Genomic DNA, 18,234 nt, shown 5'->3' with positions numbered 1-18,234 from the left:
GAGGGTGTAGATAGAGGAAATGAAGCACCCAAGTAGAAAATTCTCATATTGCTTAAATCTCAGAGTAGGATAGAGGAGTTTGGCTGTAGGTACCCAAGACTTCAGTAGCTTGGGCCCCAGATTCCTCCCAGTAGGTCTCAAACAGCAGCCATAGATACAGGATAGGTACTGAACCACAGGCCTTTGAAACAAGTCCTTTGCCTTCACATCTCAAACACAATGAGCATTGCTACCTTGTTCAGAAATCTTTTTTCTTGTCATTCAGTGTTTTGTTGCACTACTGAATATGAAAACACGAGCCAAGATGTTCTTATAACCAGGTTACAGTACAAAACAAAACAAGCACATTTTTACCAATACATTTCTCATTTTCCCATCAATGTAGCATCCTGGGGAAAGCAATGGAAGGAAACTTTGTCTACTCAGACATGAAAATTACTGACCTGAAACATATGACTCGCATTTTTTTCCCCACAGAAATCTCACTAACCTATGGCAACTAAAATTCTCAGTGTACAAGTCATGACACTGATTTCTTTCAACCAGTTACATCTCCCAGCTATACAAACTTTCTTGGGCTTCTGATTAACAGCAATAAAGGACTCAAAGGAGTCGTATCTTTGACAGACTGAAAGACATAGTATGACAAACATTTAATGACAATGATAACAGAACCTTGTGAAAAGAGGTGAGAATTCCAGCATCTGAACTTTTATTCTAGTAAGTCCAGCTATAAAGGGATTGAATACAACCAACAATCGCTTCAATGCAACTATTGTCTTTGGCATTAATGAGCAAAACACCTCTTAAGAGCTAGCTGACTTGCATGAACAAAGTTAAGAGGCTCAGAGGAGATATTTTCTCTAGATCTCCTTTCCAACAGCTGGACCACAAAAAGAAAATCAGCCAATAGAAGAAAGTAGGCATATAACATACAGTCAGTGCAAACATCAAGCAATTTCTCTGCTCTTTAAAAAAGTACAAATTTTACTTTCTTCACCTTAAAATACATCTTTTTTAAAAAATTTAACTTATCCCTATCATTTACACAGAATAACCATCACACATGCTCTCTACTGGCCATCCACATGATCTTAAACTCACAGTACCTCTGCCCATGTAAACCTCACAGAAGAAGGAGTCACCACCAGCAAGGGCCATTCCTTTCTGTAGTATGCAGCGATGCAGATTGCCTGAACAGTCTTGCCCAAACCCATGTCATCCGCAAGAAGTAAACGGCCATTATTTAAAACCGCAAAACTGGGGAAAATAGAGAAGAGAAATATGAGAGTCAAGAAACGGTCCTGTCTCTTTCCTTTGTCAAGTCCTGTCTCTTTCCTGGTAGCCAAGATGAGTACAACTCATCTGTCTCCATCAGATGAGGAGCGTTCTGTAGAATTTAGAAGTGAAAAAATTAAATCCTTTTGCAGATTATGGATGACACTATACAGTGAGTATCAACTGCAGTAGCTGCACAGTATCTGATGAACTACAGATGTCTTTGCAGATTAAGCCTACAAGGTGTATCTCATGGCAGTGATCTGAGCTTTTTATTTCAATAAACCTATATCTTCACCATTAGTCTTAACACAATTGAGCAGCTCACAACAATCTTCTCTCAAAGCTGAAATGGTTCAGCCAAGTGACCCTGGATGGTTACTCAGAGACACTGATTTAATAAGTGGAGTAAACAAGATCTTAAAATTATTTAAAGAGCACATTCCATACTATTATTCATGTTCTGTCTTAAGAGTTCATTCCTATTGGGCTAAGAAAATATTATTTATAACATGGTCACCTAAGTAGCAGTAACTATGGGCTTTCCTGGATTGCATCTCAAATTCAACAACAAAATGCTATATATGGCAGAAACAGGGCCACATGAAAGTTTCCCTCTCCATACAATTAACCATTTTATGCCTTTCATCATCAGGTTTCCATTTCCTGGCACTTACTGTGTGCATTACTATTTTAATACAAACAAACAACAGAGATGCACTGGGTTAGAAAAAGATGACCTTATAAAAGCATCATATGACAATTAGGCACATACTGAATCATGGGATAGAGATGAGAAATTTATCACTTGAACAATGTTATTTTTGCACCTGACTAATGATGAAGAATTCTAGCTGGAAACAAATAAGTGTGTCATTCAAAACACACACACAGGCACACAAAGTCAAACAAAACAAATCAGGCAAAACATCCAAGAGTCCACAATATCACAACACAAGACTATGAGAAACATTAAGTCCTCCCCATGAAAGAAAATGAGACCTGTACACTGATACAACTTGCCTAACTGTACACAAGGATTAGATCTTAACAGCACAAAAAGGACCTACTTCACACCTTCCCTCTGAAAAGGCATGAGGCTTGTCACAATTTTAGAGTCCACTACTGAAAGATCAGCATCAGGAAAATCCATCTTCTGTGATGTAGAACTCTGTATTTGAGCAGCAAAGGCTTGTATGACTGTCCCAGGAAGTGGCTCCACTTCTACAGACACAAGGTTCTGGAACACTTTCACTGCAAAGAACAGAGAAGTTGATTATCAGAAAGGGAAACATACACACATTAAGGACACCTGGGTAACATCCTTTTACCTCAACAACAACATTATCTCCTACCTTTAGACAGCTCAAGAAAGTACTGCATCACACACTCATGTCAGCCTGGCCTCTTCCCTGAAATCTATTTCAGCAGCAAATGATGAATCACATTCCCACCCCTCATATTTAGACTTGATTATAAAAAACTGGAAGTCTGATGCCATCATTCAGAGATGATTGCTACTAATACAGCTGGAGCTGGATTATTCACATTGAGGGCAGCTTAGGGCACACTTTACTCAGAAATGAAAGTGTAGATTGGAACAAAAGAGCTCTTGAAGCCTAGAAGGCAGAAGCATCTTGGGATTCTGCATTAAATATCTCTCAGGCCTCCACCACCCGAGTACATGGATCAGGAGTTACGCGAGACAATTACCTAAAGGTCATACATCCTCAGCTTTGAAAACTCATTTCTCCCCGTTACCTAAATTCACACCAGTTTGGTTCTTTCTGAAATGTAGAAAATCTCCTATTTTCCCACACTTGGATAAGAAAATTCAGAGTCAGAACTTGTACTCAGAAAGCCATCCCTCAGGGACATGACACCAACAGCAGCTCCTTGCTCAGCTGGTGCACTCTGCCTTCTACCAAGACAGAAGTTCTGCAAGCCAGAACCAGCCCACAGGCTGCTACCTGAATCCCTCAACACTACTGATGTTTGACTAAAGGCCTCTTTCAGCCTCTCTATTCCATCCAAAAAAACCCAAAAGACAAAAAAAAACTCTTATTAATCCAACAATAAGTTTATAAGAAAATAGCAGTTTAAAACATGATTGCAAGGTCCCTGCTCACAATGTTTAGTAATCAGTCTCTGACCACTGATAGAAACAAAAGGCACCTCTGAACTATGAACACAAACACTCATGCACAGATCCTTCGTGGCAAGGAGACACTTTTATTTAGTAGTTGGTTTGTATAGGAAGTCAGAAAGATATGAAACAACTGTTTGCAAAAAATGACCAGAGCTATGCACACTGAAATAAATACTCATGACACCAGCAGTAAATGCACCTCCAGAACTCAGCTGAAATTAGAATACCCATCCCCAGGAGGTAAGCAGCAGAATGGATCTCTGTCATATGAAGGGGAAAAGCAATTCAAAGAAATATACATATGAAAAGATTTCCATTTGTGGTTGAGCTTTGGCCAAACTTTTTAAACTCTCCAGTTCAATTTGTACTTCAATAGCAAGAACTCTCTCCATTGGAAGTACAGCACAAGCTTGTTATTACACTCACAGACTGAGCTATGTGTTAGCATAATTGCTACAATTTGCTCACTGATAATTCTGTTGCTATTGTTCTGTACATGAGCTGGAAGAGTGATTAAGATATATCTGCCACCAGCATGATTCATCCAACAGACACATTTTACTGAAGTGACCTTTATATAAAGATGACTGAGCAACTAGGCAAAGAGACATTAACCTCTACAAACAGTTCCAAACTAACAGATAGCACTGCTGGAAATGGCAACCAGCTTTTTATTTTTTTTTTCCCTGACGTAGGTAAATTAACAGGCACAAACCTCATGCTTGCTCCTCTAAAAGGCACGTGCTACAAGAAGCCTCAAATGCCCTCACAAATTACTCCTTGCAAGAACATCTAAAGAATTTTTTGTGGTTTGGTGCTGGTTTGTTTTTTTTTTTTCAGCTTGATTTTGCTTTCCTTAAATCTGTGGGATTCTGAATTAATGTGATGTGTAAAACTGCCAGCAAACATAGTGACAGGCTGGGAGATGATGCATTTGCTCAGACTGCCTAGCTCTTACTATAGGATGGGCCTTTAGCAGATACAAAAGACCCTTTTAAAAAGCAGTGTGGGCTCATCAGCTCCCACTGAATCCAGAGCCTCTGAGCATCACAATCCTGCGTTTCATAATAGTCACCACCAAGATACACTTACTTCTTTCACAGCCTGCCATTGCTACAAGGCCCTATCACTGGAAGTAGAACAGCCTGGTAAGTTTTGCTCTGTACTCTCTTCTGAGTAAGGCATGGCTGTTCAGTTTTATGAATTGATGCATGCAGAAAAAGGAGCAAAACTTTATGGGTGGGCTGGCACTGCAGATTATAGAAATACACCTAAACACAGTCCATAAGACAGAATTTCTTGTAAGGACACTAAGGCTTGGTAGCCACCATGCCTACCTGTTCAAAGCTTTCAAGACAGAAGATAGTAATCCATTTTCTTGCAGTTCCTTAGTTCAAGTATAGCTGCTATACCTTATAAGCAGTAGCAATTTTATAATATTTAATACAGGTCCTCTAAGAAGAAGCACAGAAATTCAGCATAGAACCTTACGAAAACAGGCCAGTGTGAGTAATACATATTTATACAGTTTTAAGTCTGGGTAAACAGTATAAGTGTCTGACAAAGCAGGAAGACGCTTGCTTCATGGTTCATTAGCCACTCATTTCATCGAAATGAGAAGGCTCAATCCAAGAAATGAAGCTACAATTCACTTGCCTCCCCAGAAAACAGCCCTAGTCAGAAAGGAAAAATAAAAAGGACAGCTACTCACTCAGTTTGGGATAGTCCTCCAGTAAGAAATTCCACTTTCTGGTCTTCATATCTGCAACAGATAAAAAAAAAAAACAACACAAGAAAACACCGTTTTAAACTTTCTTAAGACTGAATTCTCTACCCAGAATGTAGTTATCCTCCCATATATCCTCATTTCAAAACAGATTTAACAGAACTCCTACCTTGTCCAGCCACCCATTTTCCTCCCTTTGTTTTCACGTTAAACAAATAGTTTGAAGAAAGTTAGAAACATGGACACTCTGAAAAGTAACATGAAGTCCTGACTTGTCTGACAATTCTACACCCAATTAGCATGCGCTTACAACCTCCAGGGAAGACAGAGTGAGCCAGGTAGAGATCTGCCCAGAGAGCCAGAGCTTCAGGATTTGCTCTCCATGCTGTCACTGACTTGCTGTGACACCTTACCACACTGCACCACATTCCGACATAACTGATGGAAAAACTAGTGTGTACCTTTGTAATCTAAGTGCCAACAGTAGAAGTGCTCTACAACTCCACTTGCCTCAAAAAATATCAGTAAAGCTGCTAGTAAACACAGTCTGCTCAGACAGCTGCAGCCAGTTGACAATAAAAACAAGAACTTAAGTGTGGCCTCTGTACTGGCAAACTGCTGACACATCCCACCTTGAGAGTAAATATAATGCCAAGTGCTGTAATATCATCTTGACTCTGAAGAGATTCTCTGGCACAGTGAGGGGCACAGATACAATACTATACCAGAACTAAGCTCTCAAAATCTTCACCAAAGCACATCCTCTCACACCATTCAAAGACTGATGCCCTCGCACACTCACTCTCCTCCATACCATTCACAGTACTTCAAAAGCAGCCCCAGTAACATTAAAGTAGAGACTAACCATAATTTCTGGAATTCATCTGTTTGAACACTCCAACCACTTCTGCAGAATACCCAATATCAACCTCAAACCGAGAGCGAGAGATCAGCACACATTTCCCTTTGACGTGGGCAGACGGTTTCTTCCAGTTCTTGCACATGTTCAACAGGGATACCATATCAACCCCGCTGCTGCTGAAATGAGAGCCTGATGACAACTCAACTGCATTTTCTCCTTCCAGTGGTGCCAGAATCACGGAGGAAAGTTGACTTGCTGCTTTCACTAGAAAGAAAAACATGAGATACTAAGGAAAGACAGGAGAACGCTGGTAAGCTACTTTGGGAAAGGACAAGAGAATGACAAGCAAGCCAGGCATCTTCACATTTAACGGGAATGAAGATTCCTTAATTTAACTTAGAGGGACAAAGAATACATGCGAGGGTATGGGAATCAGGGCTCATTCAGAACTGCTACAGCGTCAGGCTCCTGCTGTCAACAAACATGGCTCACCAGGCCAGGCCAGCCAACTACAGAAACACATCCAGAAGTAAACTGCACACAGCCATAGCATTTTCACATAAAATGATGCAGAGAGGTATGGTGATCAATAGCATGTGCCCAGGAAGACTGGAAGGTGTTTCTGCAAGTAGCAAAGGAGAAAGATATAAAAATTTGTGCCTCTCTATTCATGCGGACATCTGAGCAATCTCATCAAGGAGAAATGCTCAATAAACATAATACTGTAGGAAGGAATCTCATACAAAACCATAGACCGCTCCTTTGTTACAAGACCATCACCCTTTATTCTAACACAGCTTGCTGTTAGACTTGTATTTCTGCACAGCCAGGTGAGCTCCTATCTTATAGTCTGCAGCAACCACCTGTGTCACGATGCTAAGGCATGGGGAGAGACAAGACACATTTTTGCCAGTTGAAGACCATGACATTTTTCCCTTCTGTCTCTTTGTCAATCTATATCCACATGGCTGTCTTTATCATTACAGCTGAAGTTACAGTTTAAGGAGAAAAAAAGAAACCCTGACATGACACAATTCCCAAAAATCATTCTCTTTATTTGCAAGTTCCTTGGTGCAGGGACTCCACTCATCTGTACTCAGCACACTTCAAGCAAACCAGCAGCGCTTAAATAATGAATGTGTGTGGCAACCCACATGGGAAGCTGGAATACCAGTACTCAACTGTGGGTTTTTCAAAGTGCTCAACACAGGCCTAATTCTGTTCCCACTGAAATCAATAATGATTTATCACTGGCTTCAAGACAATGTACTTCTGAAAATCTTATCTGACTCATTTGCCTCTCTGTCATCTCTCAATCTTGCAGAAAATGACAGTAGAGAAAAAGATAAAACCATCCTTGGTATGTAAAAGAACAAAAAAGGCAAGTTCATTTACAGCCTCACTCAGAGCTTTAGAAAATTAGACTTTTTCCTGTCCTGATACCCAAAATTAATAGGAAAAACAGTTAAAAAAAAAAGTTTGAAAAGAACATACTTCAACAGATCTAGAAATTAAGTATTAGCCAGTAAAGTCAGCTGTCAACACAGACTCCACTATAATCAGACTAAGCAATTCAGCAACCGCAGGGAAGGTTAAACCTAAACTAGGCATTTAGATTACATCAAAAATCATACTTCTAACATACTACAACATGTCAAAAAATAATATGTACTAAAAGCCTAAAAGGTGGGCATTATGTTTGAGTAGCACCATCTTTTTTCATTATTCCAGACAATAACAAAGTAAAATCACAATCAGAGAAAGGTTATGGTGGTGATCTTAAGACTTAAGAGCCTTTCTTATCATTCAACAATCCATTTACTTACTGAAACTGCTGTAATCTTCTAGGCTGAAATTCCATTTTTTCGTGGTAGGATCTAAAATCAGGCAGAATATGAGTTATTTAGGGTAGAAAAAAGTGGTGCTGTAAAACGTTTATGCCAGACAATACAGAATTCATTCTACACATGCAAATTTCTCAATAGACATCTGAAAAACAGCATGCCCAGGCTTACAGCTACATGACATCAAATAAAGCCATAGGGCACATTAATGCTAAGGCAAGGAGAATGCAGCAGTCATTCACAGGGAGCAACAACAGATGTGGGAAACAAAAAGAGAATATAACAAAGAAAAGATTAGCAAGTTGAGGACTCCACTACTCGCAATAACCCAGTTAATACTCAGACCATTGACTCTGAAGTGGCCTATTTTCCCATACTAATTCATTAGTAACTTCCTTTCCAAAACATAGACCAGCTACCAACACTAAACTTCTTTGAGCACTGTTCATAAAACTTCTGATTTCTTGGCTAAATCCAAACTCAAGATTTTATGCTCAGAATATCTTTTCAGTTTCAGCTGCCTTGACTTTTCCAGTACCCCATAAATACTGTACCATATATTTGATCCCAACACTAGCCACCCTGCTAAAAACATAACACTACTACAGTTTCAGCATATACTGAAACTGCAATCAAAACACAGAACAGAGAAAACAGCAATGAATCAATTCTTACCATAGTTTCTGTTTGGTATCTTCTTAAACAAAGCAATAAGTTCAGCATTATACCCTACTTCAACCTGGAAACGGTCTTCCCCATATTTCACACATTTTCCTTTTGTGACATTATTTGCTTTCTTGAAATAGGCAGCTTTGATAGACTCTGCAACAGCAGGACTGGTCAGCTTCTGCATCTTACCACTGGTTGGAAAGGCACCACTTCCACCCTGTCTTTCTGCTGGTCTGTTTGTATTTGTCACCATTTCTGAAGCACTCAGTGTGGTGCTGCTTGGTGATGAAACATATTTTATAGCAGATTTGCTCTGACTTTTTAAATCTTTAATATCGTCGGAGTTCCTGTTACCAGTTAAATTAGGGTGAGATGTTTCTGTAGGGTTTTTGAAAGCTGGGTAGCATTTGGGCCGCTGGAATGTACTAAGATTAATTAAAGCTTGTTGTCCACATTGTCCATCTGAGTAATGTTGATGGGAATAACTCAGAGAATTTGGGATCGATGTAGGGAACTGCTTAATGCCACTTGCTTGTTTTGAGTCCTCTGAACAATTCTTTTGTTGTTCTCCCTGTGAACCAGCCATCTGTTGGTTTGCAGTGTAATGATTATAATCTTTCCGAAGATAGCTCTTCTGCTCCGCAGGACTGTCTGAATTCTGTTGGGGCAGGCTAATGAACCTGACATGACTGTTTCCTTGCTTCAAGCTTCCTCGATTGTCTGGACTCTGTTCTTTTACCTGCGGCCCAGTGATCCCCAGCTGCCCACCTTGCTGGGCTGCTAGTCTCTCTGCTCTCCTAGCCAAAGCCTTTTGGCGGTTCTCTTCAATTCTTCTCTTTTGCTCCTCTGTAAGGCCAGATGACATCTTCACCATTTCAAACAAACCTGAGTCAGTATGTCAGTATTTCATCTCAGAGGCACCTGCTTCTTGGTAGGAATGGAGGCCAGTCTGAAAAAGAAAGCAACAGAAGTTCCAACTTCATCCCAGGTAACAAGCTTAACGCACTGACAACTCATTGCTATCAGTGATCAGTTTCTAACCTTTCAGTCCTCAGGCATCTCCCAGCACATAGCAGACACACTCAGCTGCAGAGGGGAGTGTCAGCTGCTCCCTTGAGAAAGGTTCTCTCGCTGCTGTGCTTGTGAAGATTTACTGAATATATATATACTGAATACTGAAAGCATGCAACAGGCCCCCACCACACCTCCTCGCTCCACCTTCTCCTCGGCCTCTCTTCTGAGAGGCTGCCCACTCCTGCAGAGCTCAGAGATGGACTTAACTAACTGTACAAAGTCAGGCCCGCTCCTCCCGTCCCCACCCCCCTCCCAGAGGTGATGTTCCATCCCTGCCCCAACCCTGCAGGCTAGGGAACCCCTCGACCTCTTCAGGGCCCGGGAGCCACCCCACACCCAGCACACTTCCTACTCTCCAGGCTCCCCGCTGCCCACAAAGGCCCAGCACCACGACGCCGACTAGACCCCCGCACCCTACCACAGCTCCCCCCCTCGCTGCAACTCGCTACGAGCTCAGCCCTGACCGGCCTTCCACGAACGCCCGCACACCCACCGGCGGGCAGAGGCCAGCACCGCCGCCTTAAGGCGCGCAGCCGCGCAGACTACATCTCCCATCGGCCCCCGCCCTGCCGCCCGGTGGCGCCAAACTAACGGAGGCGCGCGGCGCGCTGGGAAATTGAGTCTTCCCTGCGCGGCGCCATCTTAGGGCCGCTAGGGGAATCTGGGTGGGAGGGGGTGGAGGCAGAGTGAGTGGTGCTGCGCTGTGCTCCTGGTCACGTGCGGGTGTGGGACCTCCGTTGCAAGCTGCGGGCTGAGATTTTGTCCGCTGGTGCACCGAGACGTTTTGGTGCAGAGATAAAAACAGTAGTACTGCATTTGAAAAAGCGATACTGCCTTCATAATAATGCAATTATTCACATTTTTATTAAAGTTCTGAATAAAAGTGCTTCCATGGGTTTTAATTATGCGTATCAAGTTGGCCTTCCTGGACAGCCAGGATTTCCCTCTCTGCTGTCAGGCATACTGGGGGTGAAAGGCAAGGAAACAGCCGTGGGAAGCACCGCTCCCCCATCCCTATCATGTGCTGTCCTGTCCTGTCCAGTGGCAGCTCTGGAGCCATCTGCCCCGTCTCAAAATCCCATTTTCTTTCACAGGCCCCTCAGCTGGGGATGCGGCAGCCAGCTGGTTGTTTTGCAGTTTATTTATTCATTCTCTGCTAGTTAATTAAAAAATGTTATCCTTAAATTGCTTCCTGATTAAGCAGCGGTGACTGTCATTAGTCAGGAGCTCGTCAGGCTGAGAAAAACAAGGCAGGCAGTGAGATCAAGGTGTGACCTGACACACAGCCCTGTGAGTGCCCTTACTCGCTGTGTGCATGCACAGATCCTCCCAAACACACAATTTAAAAAGCAAACAAACAAACAAACAAACAAAAAACACACCACCAACAACAAAAATGAGACTGAGGAGATCTGGGTCTAGAGTTTGGTCCCAGCTTCTCTTAGGAAGTAGAAAGAAAAGAGTAAAAGATGAATATATTTCCAGACTGCAGAGCAGGGTGTGCAAGGAAAGGATGCTCACCCTGTGTCTTCTCACATCCTTTCTGTTTACCCTTTTTATCCCCCTGCAAGCCAGCAGACTCCCACTGAGAGGAATGGATGAGACATCTTTATTTTTTCCTTCTTGTTACACTTCTAACTGACCAAAACTAGACCAAATCCTGATACCACAAAGCAGTAAGAGAGAGGACATGCAGAGCATAATCCTGAAAGTATTCCCAGCCAACTCCCTCCCTCCCAAGCAGCTCGAGGTCTCTGTTGTTGGGTCCTTATGCTTGGGAGATTTGGGGGGGGGGGGACTTGGGAAAAGTGGAAAAAAGCCCCAGAGGACTGAACCCAGCTCATACAAACAATTAGAGAGCATTGTTTTGCAGAAAGAAGAAGAGCTATTGGGTCGCACGGTCAGGCAGACACACAGACAGACGTTGAAGCATTTGCTCCATATGGCACAACTTCAGCAAGGCACAAAGAACAGACCAACCATGCAGAGAACAGACCTACAAAGCAAGAGGCCATTTGTGAGCAGTTTGCTGGTAGCACTCCAGGTGTCCTTTCAGTCAGAACATGCTTCCAGCGGTACCTTGGACTCACTCTCCACAAACCAAGTCAGAGTGCAGAGATGCAGTAAGAAAATCCTGGGAGGGCCAGTGGGTCAGCACACCCCAGTAATATCTCATGTTGAATGCGTCCACTTCTCTTTTCCAATACACTCTCACGGTTCTCTGCATGGGTCAAGCTGTACAGCTACATCTCACAGTCTCTTTGGATCTTGGTGAACCACACGCAGAGCCACTGTGTGCATCACAACCATCCGGGAGGTGATTGGAAATGGAAACCTCAGCCCACGCTTATGGCCCTTGGATGCTCCACCTTCTCAGAGGCATTTGGAAGCCCACACAAGTTCAGCAACACCATTTCCAGTGCTCAGACACACTAGTCTTCAACCATATGGAGAGAACCTTAGCTGCTCTCTTTAAAATAAATTCCATGCTCATGATCGTTTTCCGCTTCTTCCCAGTTAAAGCCTGGCAAGTGACTGGACTGGGGATATTCAGGTCAGCTCTTCAAGGAAGATCTCAAGGAAGGAGAAGCAGAGAAAAGCCCGTGGATATGCAGAGGTTTTGGTTGTTTTTTTTTGTTTGTTTGTTTGTTTTTTTGTGGTTGGGAATACAATTTGTATATGCTTTTAGTGTCTAACGTGAATACTTTCTACAGTATCTGCCCTCCAAGGGCTGATGGGATGTATTTGGGATCCTCAGTGGGATCTGAGCTTTCTAATGGAGCACCAGAGCCCCAGGTTAAGAGTTCAAGAGAGTGTTTGGCCTGTTCTTGGGTTTTGGACTGGACTTGGGAATGGTAGTTGACCCCACATCCTCCATTTCTGATTCTCTGAGGGTTTCTGTTGTTAGACAGCCATTGATTCCCTCTGCTTTCTCTTTGCCACTGCACATCACGGACTGTGGCTGACCCACTGAACAGCCCAGCTGTTACCACAAGTAGACCCTGAATAAGGTCCTTTCCCTGAGCATCTCTGTAGCATCAAAGTCCAAATTTGGAGTTTGCTAAATCCAGTTGCGTCAACTCCAACGAAAGAAGATCTCCAGAGCCTTTTGTATGAACTTTTCTAGAATTTAAGGGTTGTTCCCCTCCTCTGACTGACAGCTTAGTGAAGACCACTTCTTTTTCCCTGCTCCTTGTCCACTGGGTGCAAAGAAAATTAGTTGCCCTCACTCTTTTGAAGCAGCCTCTTTTATCTACACAGCCTGTTCTTCCCTGGCACACTGAAGCCTTCCTGCTCATGTTTATAGTACAACCCCACCAACAGATTGCAGGGTCTCTTTTCTGCCTTCTGTCCTTCTTGGCTGGATTCCCCTCCACAGCTCCAGTACAGAGCAATGGTCTGCACAGCACATGGCCTCCACTTTGCTGCCAGGCCACCGCCACACTCACACGGCTGCTGCATGGCTGAGCTGGCTCTTCATCTTTTATAGGATGCAACCTAAATGTGGGGAACAGTTTATTGGCATCTGAAAGAAAGATTTAAAAGAAAAGAAAAAAAAAAAGGAAAAAAAAAAAAAAAAGGAAGAAAGATCTGCATTAAGATGCAAACAGTGTTTCCAAATCTGCTGTATTGCCAGCATTTAACACAAGAGGAGGTGTGATCCCGCTCCAGGAGGCACAGGCAATGTGGTCTCTTCGAAGTCCTGTAGTGTGCTTGTGCTCAGGCCAGAGCACGTCCCTCTGCTCTATACAACTGCTTTTTTTTTTTTTTTTTCTTTTTCTTTTTTCCCTTTTATTTATTTATTTTCTCTGTTTTTCTCCAGATGCTGAACAGAGCTTTATCATGATGAAACATGGCTGAACTGGCAGAAGGATACAAAGAGAGAAGGGGACAACCATGTGCACACAAAGAATTTAATTGCATAAGCTTTGTTTCCTCAGGAAACCAGGCTAAAGAAACAAAAGTTGCATTTCCAGTTCTTTTCTGGAGCTTGAATTACTGGCCTGGTTTTTGAGCTCAGAGCTCAGAATAAATAGCTAATCCTAGTGCTGCAGTATTGATATGAAGCCAGCTTCTGAGATCCTGTTTGTTAAAACTAACCACAGTTCTCTGCCCTTTCTCTTCCAGGTGCACAAGATACACAGAGATACTAAGAAATCCCCTAAGCAGGAGCGTCAAAGGTGATGATGGTAAATAATTAACCAACAATCTAATGTTAGCAGTCTTTTGCCCTTGCACAGGAGTAGCATCTCTCCTTGGAAGATCTCAAAGCACACTTCATATCAAGAGGTGTAGGCAAAGAGGTAGCGGACTTCTCTGAGACACAAAGTCTGAGGTCAAGGGGGCTTCCAAGACACAGACCCAGGGTTGTGGCATGCCAGAGACTTTCCTAAGAGTCCCAATCTTACACTGGATTCTGGTACAGCTGTTTGTCCTGATCTGCTGTGACTTAGACCACTATTGCTTTACTGACAAGTGTAGACTCAGGGCTCTCCTCTGCCTTGATCTTTACTTAACCAAGTATGCAGGAAAGTTGTTCTCATCTTAGAAATCTCCATGAAGGCAGAGCATGGAAAGTGAGCCAGAATCTGGCCTTGGCAAGCAGTGCACTTAAGCACACACTTAACTTAAATTGTGCGTGCTTAAGTTTGTTATTAAGATTCCTCTCTCAACAGAGATGGTTTTCCTTTATCTTGGGAGTCTCATCTGCTACAGTGGGAAAAATCACAGGGTGATTTGTTTGCTACATTACAGCCTGATCTAAAAAACACTTGCTGTCAGCTGCAGTATTTTGCTACTCGCTTGTTTCAGCGACTTCCACTGGGCTACCTAGGATAGCAATTGCCCCACTCTTGGAGCGTCAGGGCAGCGTGCTCTCAAGGCACTGCTGCAGTCACTGCCTGAGTGGTGCTATGCAACTCTCATTATAAATAGCAAGGGTTGTGGGCAATGGGAATGCATGTGCCTGTATTTATGGAGGTATTTCCCCATTTTGATCGCAGTAAAAGTCACAATAGCTGGATCCTAAGAAACAGCTACAAAGGTTCTGCTTAAAAGTGTGTGACTACAGAAAGCAGATGCTCATCAAGTTAAATAAGGAATTTAATTAGCCGGCATTTTATCTTGTTTTCAGCAATATGATGACAAATCGCATCTTAATAAAATAACATTAGGGAGCAGCACAATTCCAGTGCTTCAGGAAATGAGAAGCAGTATAAGTTATAGGCCTGTTCCCACCAAAGAATGCATTCTCATTCAGAAATCTGACATGATGTTAAGATGGATAATGTTTTAGCAAAATGGTCCTCTGGCATTTAGAAAGATCTACAGCCACTTCCAGCTTTAAAAGGCTGAAAGTAGGGTGATAGGGGAGAAAAAAGTGGCACGAAGAACACAAGGGACTGGTAGGCAATTAATTTTTTTTTCGATCCTCCACTGTCAAACACACACAGGGTTCTTTACAGATGAATAAGAAGAGTTGTCCTTTCTCCCATGGGACTATAACTAAACATAGACATGGTGCACTGGGCAATGAGAAGCAGTTTCAATGTTTGTTGTGTTGTCAGATATGTCCACATTCAATTATAAACTCCCATTTGATCTGGGAAATTGGTTTTGTGTAACATTATGATCACAAGTCTCACTTTTAGAAAGGTTCATGAAGGACTTTCAGAAGGTTCACTCAGGTCACAGCTTGAAGGCTGCAGAAGTTTGCCTCAACTCAGTTGTAACTTCTAGGACTCAACAAAGTAGCATGTTTTGGAATATTTCTATCCAGTAAAAAGGATTATTAAAATACAAGAAAAAAAATCATTGCTTTAACAAGAGTTATAGCAATTAAAGATGGTGAGATTTCATTTCATTATACAAGAATACAGAAGCCACATGTCCTATTCAGCATGGTTGTCTATTGATTCCTTTCTTCTGTCTACCAGCAAGCAGATTCATGTTTTAAGTGATAGTTCATGGGATTAGTACTTAATTGTCCATCATAAAATGCACTATTTGATCCTGAGTGATATCTTGAGGCAGTAGATTTCACTTGCTGATTGTATGTTGTAACAACACTTATTCTCAGTGGTCCATTTGACATTTTCCATCTTTCAGATTCACTGGCTGCTCCATAGCTCTGGTAACAGAAAGGGATTACAAGAGTTGTCTGGTTAGATCTTGTCATGCAAGAGTGCACACATGCACAAACAGTACACACGTTAGTGCATATAAATACATGCATGTATATTTTTGATGATAGGATTGTTTAATGATTTCATAATTTAATTTGCTAACCTGAAATTATATTGCTCTTACTGAGGACAGGAATCCTTCAGAGATTATCAATAAATTGGGTTCTTCTGATAGTAACTTGGCCTGCATTTGGGTTAAGTAAGCGAGGGCTGGAAGCTCTGGGTCCCAGACAGCCGTTCATTGATGCATGTGAAATGAGTTTATGATTCTTTATGTACTTCCTACAAAAACAGATGTACATGCTGCAAAACTCACTTTTGCTATTTTAGATCCTCGCTAACATTTACTGGAGAGATGATGGTGAAGCCCTGCTCATTGCTGTGTGGCAGCTTTGAATCAAACCACAGTGTAAAAGTGGGAGTTGGGAGCAATTCTCCTCCTTTAACAGGCACCAACTTTCTTTTAAAAGGATCTTGCAGGACACAGATTTGAGACTGAATGTAGAAGGGTGAGGTTTTCCCTTCTCTCCATCAGTGGAAAAATTTTTGAAAGGTATTGACCTAGAAAATCCAAGCTCGGGAGCAGCAGCTGGGTTTTCAGCAAGTCTTTTTCTTCTTCTCCTATTGTCCATCTGGATTAATTGTAACACAGAAAAATCATGCGTTCCCTCTGAGGTCAAGTAAAGTTTGGAAATAGCCATCATTTCCAAGCAGTTTTGTCAGGGGTGAATGGTGCTGCTTTGAAAATGGTACTTGCCAGACATGTAGGGCTCAGGCCTGCAAGGGGTGGTGCAGCTGATTTTTTCATTTACAGAATTAGATCCTAAGTCCTCCTGGAGCAAACTGTGAGGCAATGCATGAATCAAATCAAGATGCTGACTGTGACTGCATCATGGCACAATATCATGCAGATAGAATTTGAGGCTAAAAGCAGTGACATTCATGTCTAGTGATGTCTAATACATCATATGGTTGTAAAGTGACAAGTGAGTCCTGGAGGACAAAGATTCACCACCACCACCCCCAAAATGCCCCACCAATATTTTCTAGTCCACGGGCAAGTTAAAGATCCGGCTTTGAAAATCATTGGAGAGAGCCTGATCTTAATAGCTGAACAGGTAGTTCCCTCTGCATTAGCAGATGCTGTCAGGTTTTATTTATGGTCATGGCACCATTTGGTATTAATGATCCCCATGGATGCAGCCATCTTTTTTTCATAGATTTTCCAAACTTTTGCTAGTTCTTAATTGGTGCACAGTAATATAAAAAATTGAGTGTATTCCTACAGGGCAGTCATACTTCAGACAAGAACTAGACTATTTGTGAACAGAATAAAGAACAAGCAGGAGAAACATTTTCTGTTGTCCCTGCTTCATCCCTGATTTCAGCAACAAAGCTGGTACATAGCTATGTACTGATCCTACTACCTGGGATTTGTCCAGATTGAAAACTTATTAGTGCTCATTTGAGAGAAGGGAGTGAGAGAGAACACAGCCTGTATAAATCAGATTAAAGTATTGACAACTCCTAGGCAGTGCTCATTCCAGGAACAAGCTCAATATGTGTTAATGCCACTGCTATGAAAAAAGTCTATCTGGAATGCATGCCACTTTGCAAATATCTGGCAGGTCATGAGTTCCTGGGGCTTGGTTCCTAGAAGAGAAAACAGCTTTTCTGGAAAAGCCAAATAGTTTAGATGAAGATTATCTGAATGATTTAATAGGTAAGAGACTTAACAGTGACTGGACTTTGCTTTGCCTGTAGTTGATGGTTCAAACCCGTCTTGGCGTGAAGAACTGTAGATATTGTTACAATTGCTACAGACTACATGAAAAAAATCAGGGTTTTACCACAGGCAACGTACACAAAGGACTCCACTGCATGCCACGATTAGACTCAGCTGGCATATTCAGCAGGACCTTCTTGGTCCTGCATGGTTAAATGCAAGCCTAGAAGAACAAACTTCTGTTTCTCCTCTCGATGTGATTGCTAGACGTCAGTATCATGAAATATTAATAGTCAGTGTATGTTAAGTGTCCCCCTCTCTGCCTGATCCACAGATGACTTGCATCTGTCTCTGCTTTCATCCAAGGAGTTCAGCTCAAGCTGTGGATGCTGTTGCTTTTTGCTTGGGAACCTTCAGTGCACTCAGCAGCACAGCAGCTTTGCCACTGGTGTTTAGTCTGGGCTTGGCAGATGGCATCAGCTTTGTGACTACCACCCTGGCATCTTGCATCAGCACTGAAAAAGCCTTTGTTTTTTTTCATTTGATACATCAGTTTATTTTTCCACAAAGCAGAAGTGTTGGAAGCAGTGTAACATGACCAGAGCAGCAACAGTGGTAGGAAAGAGAGGGGAGAGCTTCAACTCAAAGTGGAGAGATCTTCTGTGGCTCTACCAGGATCACATCCCTTTTCCCCTTCCCTCCTTCACAAACACACGCACAG

At 42.3% G+C, this 18,234-nt stretch overlaps 1 protein-coding gene across 6 annotated transcripts in view; it reads right to left on the bottom strand.

The window, feature by feature from the left end:
- The window catches only part of SMARCAL1 (SNF2 related chromatin remodeling annealing helicase 1), a 34,687-nt gene extending 24,490 nt beyond the window's left edge, over positions 1-10,197 (bottom strand). The window contains exons 1-8 of one of the 6 annotated variants that reach the window (XM_090143750.1): positions 10,096-10,187; positions 9,570-9,662; positions 8,535-9,477; positions 7,842-7,892; positions 6,019-6,279; positions 5,139-5,189; positions 2,349-2,532; positions 1,110-1,260 (exon numbers count right to left, since the gene is read on the bottom strand). In XM_090143750.1, the coding sequence (XP_089999876.1) occupies positions 1,110-1,260; positions 2,349-2,532; positions 5,139-5,189; positions 6,019-6,279; positions 7,842-7,892; positions 8,535-9,402 (1,566 nt within the window). In that variant the 5' untranslated portion in view covers positions 9,403-9,477; positions 9,570-9,662; positions 10,096-10,187. Of the gene's footprint in view, positions 1-1,109; positions 1,261-2,348; positions 2,533-5,138; positions 5,190-6,018; positions 6,280-7,841; positions 7,893-8,534; positions 9,478-9,569; positions 9,682-10,020; positions 10,040-10,095 lie in introns of those variants that run through there. The other 5 variants (XM_031590576.2, XM_031590575.2, XM_090143749.1 and 2 more) reach the window with 5 other exon arrangements.
- Positions 10,198-18,234: the final 8,037 nt, after the last annotated feature.

This window comes from Phasianus colchicus, chromosome 7, assembly GCF_987193195.1.
Source record: "Phasianus colchicus chromosome 7, bPhaCol1.hap1.1, whole genome shotgun sequence".
Classification (NCBI taxonomy): domain Eukaryota; kingdom Metazoa; phylum Chordata; class Aves; order Galliformes; family Phasianidae; genus Phasianus; species Phasianus colchicus.
Note: the sequence above shows the minus strand (reverse complement) of the source record. Positions and strands in the feature narration are given on the sequence as shown.